We start from the raw sequence: 10,000 nt of genomic DNA, 5'->3' as shown, positions 1-10,000 counted from the left end.
GGGGGTATTGGGGGGGGGGGGGGGGGTTTCTGCAAGCCTTCATCACTGGGAACAAATCTTTTTGCTGTGCGCCGGTTGTGGCATGCGGAACATGTACAGGGGGACTACCATACCAAATACACGAAGTCAAGTACAGGGCAAAGTGGTAGCAAATTATATTAAAAAAAAAAGAGAGAAAAAAAAGAAGAAAAAAGCCTCGATCCGTTTTCTGGAGTCGAACCCCGACAACACAGTCTGCTTACTATAGCTACGCGGGGCTTTAGATTTACCACCACCCACCCACTCTCAAAGCGACGTTACTGCATCATGATTATTTATTATTGTTGCGGGAGGGGGGCGGGGGGGGAGGGGGTGTGTGTGTTTCAAGCGCATACAGCTTCAAGAACATGTGCCATTGCAAGACGTCTTAATAAATGATATATAAATGAATAATAGTAACAATAATTAAAAAAAAAACACCCAAAAAAACCCTGCCCTTCCTCGCCGCAGGGTCCATGGGCAAGCGTCTTCAGGGCATCGGCGTGGAGAACACGAAGGAGAATCGCCGGCTCTACCGCCAGGTACCTGTTTTCTTTCTTTCTTTTTTTTTGGTTGTTTTTGTTTTGTTTTGTTAATTTTGTTTGTGTGTGTGTGTGTGTGTGTGTGTGTGTGTGTGTGTGTGAAAGAGAGAGAGATTTTGTTGGGGGGGAGGTTGGTGTGTGTGTGTGTGTGTGTGTGTGTGTGTGTGTGAAAGAGAGAGAGATATATATAGAGAGATTTGCTATCTTAAATTTTGGGGCTGGCGTGTGTGTGTGTGTGTGTGAGAGAGAGAGAGAGAGATTTTTTGGGGGTGGGGGGGGGGGGGGGGGGGTTAGGCTGGAGAGAGAGAGAGAGAGAGAGAAGTGCTATTTTAAATTTTGGGGCTGGTATGTGTCTGTCTGTGTGTCTGTGTGTGCGCGCGTGCGCGTCGCTCGTGCCCCCCCCCCCCCCCCCCCCTGCAGTTCATCGTCTATCCTCATTGTGTGATTTCAGAAGAGCTATTTATTTTATTTATTTTTATTTTTATTAATTTTTATTTTTTTTTCAGGTGCTGTTCACCAGTGACAAGTCGCTTGCCGCCAACATCTCCGCCGTGATCCTGTTCGACGAGACGATGGACGAAGCTGACGACTCGGGCAAGCTGTTCGTCACCTCCCTGCAGGAGAGGGGCATCATCCCGGGCATCAAGGTGGACAAGGGAGTCGTCCCCCTTGCCGGAAGCCACGATGAGTGCACCACGCAAGGTGAGCGCGCGCGTGTGCGTCTTGTCTCCCTCTTTTCCTTTTCCGGTCTGTGCCCCCCCCCCCCCCCACCACCCCCACCCCCCGGTCCCCTCTCTTTCTGTCTCTGTCTATGTCTCTGTGTCTCTGTTTCACTCTCTCTCTCTCTGTCTCTCTTTTTTTGCGCCTTTTAAATATGATTATTATTAGTATTTTTTATGTATTTATCTATTTTTTAAAGATATTTTTTTAATTATTTTATTTTATTTTAAATTTAATTTTATTTCATTTTTATTTTATTTTATTTTTTTAATTTTCCTTATTTTTATTTATTTATTTCATTTTATTTATTTATTTAATTATTTTTTTCTGAAGGCCTGACTAAGCGCGTTGGGTTACGCTGCTCTGGTCAGGCATCTGCTTGGCAGATGTGGTGTAGCGTATATGGATTTGACCGAACGCAGTGACACCTCCTTGAGCTACTGATACTGATACTAATACTGATCTGTCTGTCTGTTTCTTTCTCTCTCTGTCACTCTCTTTGTCCTCTCTCTGTCTCTCTCTGTCTCTCCGTCCCTCTCTGTCTCTCCGTCCCTCTCTCTTTCTCTCTCTCTCACTGTCTCTCTCTTTCTCTCTCTGTGTCTGTCTCTCTGTTTGTCTCTCTCCATCTCTCTGTCTCTCTGTGTCTCTGTCTCTCTCTCTGTATCTCTGTCTCTGTCTCTCTCTGTCTATCTGTCTGTCTGTCTGTCTCTCTCGGGTTCATGTAAACGTTTTTTGAACATACCATTTAGAGTACCAAACAAGTTTGCATACGGCAAACTAGGACGTTATCCACTGCATATAAAAAGTGCTATAAGGTGTATCAAGTACTGGTTAAGGTTGCTGAATATGAATGTGCACCGATTACCCAGACAGGCGTATTTGATGTTGACGAAAGGGGGAAAAAATGCTGTGTCTTTAGTAAAAAATACTTTATTTAGATTTGGGTTTGGATATGTCTGGTTGCAACAAGGCGTTGGCTGTGTGCAAACTTTTTTGGTCATTATTTAAGCAAAGAATGAAAGATATATTTATGCAAGAGTGGGACGAGTCAGTAATGTCTAAAGATATATATCATAACTACAGATTGTTTAAAACTGGTTTTCAGTGTGAGCAATATTTTGACTTTGTGGATAAAAAGTGTTTTAGGGACTGTTTGGTAAAATTACGGCTTGGTTTACTCGCAGTAAATGGATAATTTTTTAAGAGAACATTCAAATGTAATTCAAATTACCCATGTAAACGTTGTAATGTGGTTGAAGATGAAAACCATTTTTATAAATAATTGTGTCCTTTACAATAACCTGCGGCAAAAACATCTGAACTCTGAAGGTCAATCGTATGTTCACTTGCTGAAGAATGGTTCTGTTTACAGTATTCGTAAACTCTGCGTTTATATATTTAATGCCCTAAAGACACGACAGGAACTCTGTGACAACAATGATGAAAGTTAGAATTAATTTACTATGCACAAGAAGCACTTTTGTTCTACATGTTTAAGTTAGTATGTATTTTACATTTTGTTGTCGCTGCGTGATCACCATTATTGTGTACTTTTTGACCTCTTTCTAGGGGCCGGAGGCCTGGAGAAAGTTTTTGTTCTCTCTCTCTCTCTCTCTCTCTCTCTCTCTTTCCTGTTCGTCTCTTTTTCTCTTTTCCGTCTTCACACGTGAACATGTGTAACCTGTGGATCCATTCCTGAACAGTTGTGTTCGCAAAGTCCAGTGGACACGATTTTTGACAGGATAAAATAGTTCAGTTCCAAACCATTTGTGTGTGTAATGTTCAGTTGATAAATTGTTACGCTGCAATACAGTACATCTTTATTCATCCAGCTGGGAAACTTATTGTTGAATTCACAGGCTTAGTTACTCCCCCCCCTACCCCCACCCAACATGACAACCCACAGCCGATTCCAGACTCTCACACAAAACATGACAAAATGTTGGACCAACATATCAAAAACAAAACAAAAAAGAAAAAAGAAAAAAAGGGATAAATAATTAAATAAGTAAACTCCAACTCACACAAAACATGACAAAGGTTGGACCAACACATAAAAAATGATAATGAATAAATGAACGAATAGATGAATAAATGGATATATAGATAAGAAAGAAAAATGAATAAGAAATAAAGAAAGAAGACACTGGCTGTCCTAACGCACTACACCAAACGTCCACAATTATTGTTCATAAGGTTCGAAGGGACACGAATCACCCTGATGACTAAACATTCACAACTTCTTTGCCTCCCTCCCTTATCTTGTCTCTGCCCCCCTTGGGGGTCTGCCCAGGTCTGGACGGCCTGTCGGAGCGGTGTGCCCAGTACAAGAAGAAGGGGGCTCAGTTCGCCAAGTGGCGCTGCGTGCTGAAGATCTCCAAGAACACCCCCTCCCACCAGGCCATGATGGAGAACGCCAACGTCCTGGCCCGCTACGCCAGCATCTGTCAGCAGGTGAAAAATGAAACAGAATATGATCTGGATTAGTTTAATGACCTGTTGGCATTTGGTTCGTGGCTGTGGTCTTCTCCACGAGGGGTGGGGTGGTCGAGGCGTTGGTCCTGTGGTCTTGTGGGGGTGTAGTCCTTGCTGGCGGCCCGAGGGGTGGTCCTCGCTGAGTCCTGGCCGCTGGCGTGCTGGGGATGTCCGTGGTTGTGGTCCGCACTGCGTCCTGGCTGTGCTTGGGTGGTGGGGAGTCCTCGCTGGCGGTCCGAGGCTGGTCCTGGCGGTGTTCTGACTGTTGTCCGCGTGTGGTGGAGTCCTGGGAATATGATCCCGCGTCAGTCTGTTTATATGTGTGTGTGTGTGTGTGTGTGTGTGTGTGTGTGTGTTGTCTTGTCTTGTCTTGGGACAGGCGTTTAACTCTGGTTTTCCTCATTCCTCCCAGGTTTGTAAACGGGTACCTGCCTTCGGATGGGGAAGGTTCAAACGGCAACTGGGCTTTGGGACCTTACGGCCCTTACCCTCACCTCCTGTAAAATTCTATGCTGGAAATGCCCACTTTTCCAACTTTTATTTTTTCGTGGGGACGGTGGGTGTATTTTGACAGAGCGGTGTAGGGGCCATTCTGATGAAACAGAAGATGAGGCAGGAAAGGAAAAATAGAATGAAAATAAATATGACAAAAGAAAATTTATGTATTCACGTGTGTGTGTGTGTGTGTGTGTGTGTACGCGTGTTTGTGTATGTTTGCATGTGTGGTGTGCGTACATATATGCACATAAAAATTAGATGTATGTATGGAAGTGTGTGTGTGTGTGTGTGTGTGTGTGTTGAATGTATTGTATGTTTTATGTGTGTATGTACTGTGCACACAGAACGGACTGGTGCCCATCGTGGAACCCGAGGTGTTGCCTGACGGAGATCATGATCTGGAAACGGCACAGAAAGTCACCGAGCAGGTGCGTGCGTGGCTTCTTACCTCCCTTCCTTAATTCTTTCCCGCTTCACTCTGTCTTACCTCCCTTCCTTAATTCTTTCCTGCTTCACTCTGTCTTACCTCCCTTCCTTAATTCTTTCCTGCTTCATTCTGTCTTACCTCCCTTCCTTAATTCTTTCCTGCTTCACTCTGTCTTACCTCCCTTAATTCTTTCCCGATTCACTCTGTCTTACCTCCCTTCCTTAATTCTTTCCCGCTTCACTCTGTCTTACCTCCCTTCCTTAATTCTTTCCCGCTTCACTCTGTCTTACCTCCCTTCCTTAATTCTTTCCTGCTTCACTCTGTCTTACCTCCCTTCCTTAATTCTTTCCTGCTTCATTCTGTCTTACCTCCCTTCCTTAATTCTTTCCCGCTTCACTCTGTCTTACCTCCCTTCCTTAATTCTTTCCTGCTTCACTCTGTCTTACCTCCCTTAATTCTTTCCCGCTTCACTCTCTTACCTCCCTTCCTTAATTCTTTCCCGCTTCACTCTGTCTTACCTCCCTTCCTTAATTCTTTCCCGCTTCACTCTGTCTTACCTCCCTTCCTTAATTCTTTCCTGCTTCACTCTGTCTTACCTCCCTTCCTTAATTCTTTCCTGCTTCATTCTGTCTTACCTCCCTTCCTTAATTCTTTCCCGCTTCATTCTGTCTTACCTCCCTTCCTTAATTCTTTCCCGCTTCACTCTGTCTTGTGTTTTTGTTCCATTACAGGCAGAAGAAAGAAAGAAAGTAAAGAAAGAAAGAAGAAAATAAAAGAAGGAAGGAAAGGGTGGAACTGCAGCGATGCGCTCTCCATGGGAAGAGCAGCTAGTCCGAATTTCACAGAGAAATATGTTGTGACAAAGTGATGGCCTACAGGTAGCGCGTCCGCCTAGGAAGCGTGAGAATCTGAGCGCGCTGGTTCGAATCAGGGCTCAGCTGCCGATATTTTCCCCCCTCCCCCTCCACTAGACCTTGAGTGGTGGTCTGGACGCTAGTCATTCGGATGAGACGATAAACCGTGGTCCCGTGTGCAGCATGCACTTAGCGCACGTAAAAGAACCCACGGCAACGAAAGGGTTGTTCCTGGCAAAATTCTGTAGAAAAATCCACTTCGATAGGAAAAACAAATAAAAAAACCCAAAAAACTGCACGCAGGAAAAAATACAAAAAAAGGGTGGCGCTGTAGTGCAGCGACACGCTCTCCCTGGAGAGAGCAGCCCGAATTTCACACAGAGAAATCTGTTGTGATAAAAAGAAATACATATACAAATATGATACGCTGTGGTACGATATGATACTATGCGATGTGATGTGATGCAGTCCAGTCCAATACAATACAATACAATACAATACACATGATACCATACCATACCATACCATACGCTACCAAACCCCTACCATACCATTACTTTTTTTTTCATTTTTTTTTCAGTTGCACAACAGATTTTTGTTCTGTGTATTTGGGACGGCTCTGCTGTATTGCATTGTCACAGTACTGTGTTTTATTGAATAACTCGTTTTGGTCACAACAGATTTCTCTGTGTGACATCCTGGCTGCTCTCCTATTGTGTCATATCCGTATCACATTGCATTCTGATTGTATTATTTTTTTTCTCATATTTATGAGAGAGAGAGAGAGAGAGAGAGAGTATGCAAGCGAGATGGTCTATGGAATGTTGCCAGGGATAACCCTTTTATTGCCGTGTGTTCTTATACGTGCGTTAAGCATATGCTGCCCATAGAACCTCTGGTTAACATTTCATACGAAACATAAAAAAACCTAGTTAGAATTAATTGATTTGAAATTATTTAAAATTAGTAGCAAGCAGAGAAACAGTTGGTAAGCAAATGAATCAGTGTGTGTGTGTGTGTGTGTGCGCGTGCGTCCGTGTGTTCCTTTTCGTCCCCTCACGTTCTCGTCAAAGGAAAAAAAAAAAAATGATGAGCGTTTCATTCCAAGGGAAATAACACCAGCAGTCGCGTGCTGGCGTTTGATTCTGTAGTTTTCTTCCTTGAATCTTTCGGCCAGCATGGGGACTCGTTCGTGTGTGGTACATGTAACTTTTGCATGCGTGTCTTATATACCTTGTTAAGGTTTTGACTGACATTAAAATTGATTCTGATTCTGATTCTGATTCTGATTCACACACACACACACACACACACACACACACACACACACACACACACACACAGGTGTTGGCCTACACGTACAAGGCTCTGTCTGACCACCACGTGTACCTGGAGGGCAGTCTTCTGAAGCCCAACATGGTGACGGCCGGACAGTCGTGCAGCAAGAAGTACAGCCACGAGCAGATCGCCATAGCCACCGTCACCGCCCTGTCCCGCGCCGTGCCTGGCGCCGTGCCCGGTGAGTCGGAGTACTAGTTACTAGTTGTATTTGTATTTCTCTTTTTTTATCACAGCAGATTTCTCTGTGTGAAATTCGGGCTGCTCCACCCAGGGAGAGCGCATCGCTACACTGAGAGCGCCACCCCCCTTTTTTTGGGGGGGGGGGGTATTTTTTCCTGCATGCTGTTTTATTTGTTTTTTCCTATCGAAGTGGATTTTTCTACAACAACCCTTTTGTTGCCGTGGGTTCTTTTACGTGCGCTAAGTGCATGCTGCACACGGGACCTCGGTTTATCGTCTCATCCGAATGACTAGCGTCCAGACCACCACTCAAGGTCTAGTGGAGGGGGAGGGGGAGAAAATATCGGCGGCTTAGCCGTGATTCGAACCAGCGCGCTCAGATTCTCTCGCTTCCTAGGCGGACGCGTTACCTCTAGGCCATCCCTCCGCTACCAGTGCGTGGTACATACACACACGCACGCACACGCGGTCAAACACACGCGCACACGCACACACACACATGTACACATACACACACACACACAACACACATACACACACATACACATACACACAAATACATACACACGCACGTATGCAAGCAGGCACACACACACACACACACACACACTTGCGCGTGCGCGCGCACACATACGCACACACAGACATGCACACATAATTATTATACACACACACATGATTACACACACACACACACACACACACACACAGTGATGCAGTGCTATAACAAACGATAAGCATTGATTTGTGATCAGTGAGGTTTTTTTGTTTGTTTGTTTGTTTTTTGGCAGGTATCTGCTTTCTGTCCAAAACACTGTCATCAAATATAGATAGCAATGGAATGTTATAACAAATGATAAGCATTAAATATAATTAATGTTTTGGGTTTTTTTGTGGGGGGTAGGGGGTTGGGGGTTGGCAGGTATCTGTTTTCTGCCCAGAACACTCATCAGATATCGATAGTGATGCAGTGTTATAACAAATGATAATCATTAAACTCCCACGTTCACTCGTATGTACACGAGAAGGATTTTACGTGTATCACCGTTTTTACCCCTCCATGTAGGCAGCCATACTCCGTTTTCTGGGGTGTGCATGCTGGGTATGTTCTTGTTTTCATAACCCACCGTACGCTGACATGGATTACAGGATCTTGAACGTGCGTATTTGATCTTCTGCTTGCGTATACACACGAAGGGGGTTCAGGCACTGACAGGTCTGCATATAATTATGTTGACCAGGGAGATCGGGAAAAATCTCCACCCTTTACCCCACCAGGCGCCGTTACCGAGAGTCGAACCCGGGACCCTCAGATTGAAAGTCCAACCGCTTTAACCACTCGGCTATTGCACCCGTCATACAATGTTATAACAAAGGATAAGCATTAAATATAATTTATGTTTTTTTTGTTGTTGTTTTTTGGGCAGGTATCTGCTTTCTGTCCGGGGGGCAGTCTGAGGAGGACGCCACAGTGAACCTGGACGCCATCAACAAGTTCCGGGGCAAGAACCCCTGGGCCCTCACCTTCTCCTACGGCCGGGCCCTGCAGGCTTCTGTGCTGGCCGCCTGGAAGGGCAGCAAGGATAACACCCCTACCGCCCAGGCCGAGCTGCTCAAACGGGCCAAGGTGAGGAAGGAGGAGGGAGGGAAGAGGAGGAGGAGGGAGGAGGAGGAGGGAGGAGGAGGGATCGTTCTCTAGCACCCCCCCTCCCCGGGTCCCCCCGCCACTGATGCTTTCTCGACAGATTACACTTATAGTGTGTGTGCAATTTATTGCGAGAAAAGCGTACGTGGCCGAGGGGCCGAGCTGCTCAAATGGACCAAGGCGAGGAAGGAGGAGGGAGGAGGAGGAGGGAGGAGGAGGGGTCGTTCTCTAGCCCCCCCCCCCCAACGCCCCCCCCCCCGGCCCCCCCCGCCACTGAAGCTTTCTCGACACATTACACTTATAGTGTGTATGCAATTTATTGCGAGAAAAGCGTACGTGGCCGAGGGGCCGAGCTGCCCAAATGGACCAAGGCGAGGAAGGAAGAAGAGGAGGGAGGAGGAGGGGTCGTTCTCTAGCCCCCCCCCCACACACACACACCCCTCGCCCCCCCGCCACTGACGCTTTCTCGACACATTACACTTATAGTGTGTGTGCAATTCATTGCGAGAAAAGCGTACGTGGCCGAGGGGCCGTGGTGCTCCAATGGACCAAGGCGAGGAGAAGTTGAGAGGGGGGGAGAGAGAGAGAGGAAGGGGAGGGGTCCGTCGTTAGCCACCACCACCACCACCACCCCAACCCCTGCCCCACTCCCCCGCAAACGACGACGCTATTGTGTTGTTGTTGTTGTTCTTCTTCTTCTACTACTACTACTACTACTTCTTCTTCTACTACTACTACTACTACTACTACTACTACTACTACTACATCTACTTTTTCTCTGTTGTTGTTGTTGTTCTACTACTACAACTACTACTACTACTACTACTACTACTACTACTAGTAGTACTTCTTCTACTACTTCTACTACTACATATACTTTTTCTCTGCTGCTGAAAATCATCTCCTTGTTGTTGTTGCTGTTGTTTAAGCATCTCCTTCTCCATGTCCTCCTCTTCCTTGTTGTTCTCCTTCTTCTCCTTCTTCCTTCTCTTCCTCCTTATGCTTAGTGGAGTGATGGCCTGGAGGTAACGCGTCCGCCTAGGAAGCGAGAGAATCTGAGCGCACTGGTTCGAATCACGGCTCAGCTGCCGATATTTTCTCCCCCTCCACTTGACCTTGAGTGGTGGTCTGGACGCTAGTCATTTGGATGAGACGATAAACCGAGGTCCCGTGTGCTTGCATGCACTTAGCGCACGTAAAAGAACCCACGGCAACAAAAGTTCCTGGCAAAATTCTGTAGAAAAATCCACTTCGACAGGAAAAACAAATAAAATTGCACGCAGAAAAGACGCGCTCCCCC

The 10,000-nt window shown here is 46.0% G+C and overlaps 1 protein-coding gene across 4 annotated transcripts in view; it reads left to right on the top strand.

The window, feature by feature from the left end:
* LOC143275007 (fructose-bisphosphate aldolase-like) overlaps window positions 1-10,000 on the top strand; it is a 27,771-nt gene that overhangs the window by 16,064 nt on the left and 1,707 nt on the right. For all 4 annotated transcript variants that reach the window (XM_076579063.1, XM_076579064.1, XM_076579062.1 and 1 more), the window contains exons 3-8: window positions 490-560; window positions 1,067-1,262; window positions 3,574-3,734; window positions 4,598-4,681; window positions 6,879-7,053; window positions 8,483-8,682. In XM_076579063.1, coding sequence (XP_076435178.1) covers window positions 490-560; window positions 1,067-1,262; window positions 3,574-3,734; window positions 4,598-4,681; window positions 6,879-7,053; window positions 8,483-8,682 — 887 coding nt within the window. The remainder of the gene's footprint in view (window positions 1-489; window positions 561-1,066; window positions 1,263-3,573; window positions 3,735-4,597; window positions 4,682-6,878; window positions 7,054-8,482; window positions 8,683-10,000) is intronic.

Source organism: Babylonia areolata, chromosome 29 (genome assembly GCF_041734735.1).
Source record: "Babylonia areolata isolate BAREFJ2019XMU chromosome 29, ASM4173473v1, whole genome shotgun sequence".
Lineage (NCBI taxonomy): Eukaryota > Metazoa > Mollusca > Gastropoda > Neogastropoda > Buccinidae > Babylonia > Babylonia areolata.
This window is presented reverse-complemented; position numbering and strand designations above follow the sequence as displayed.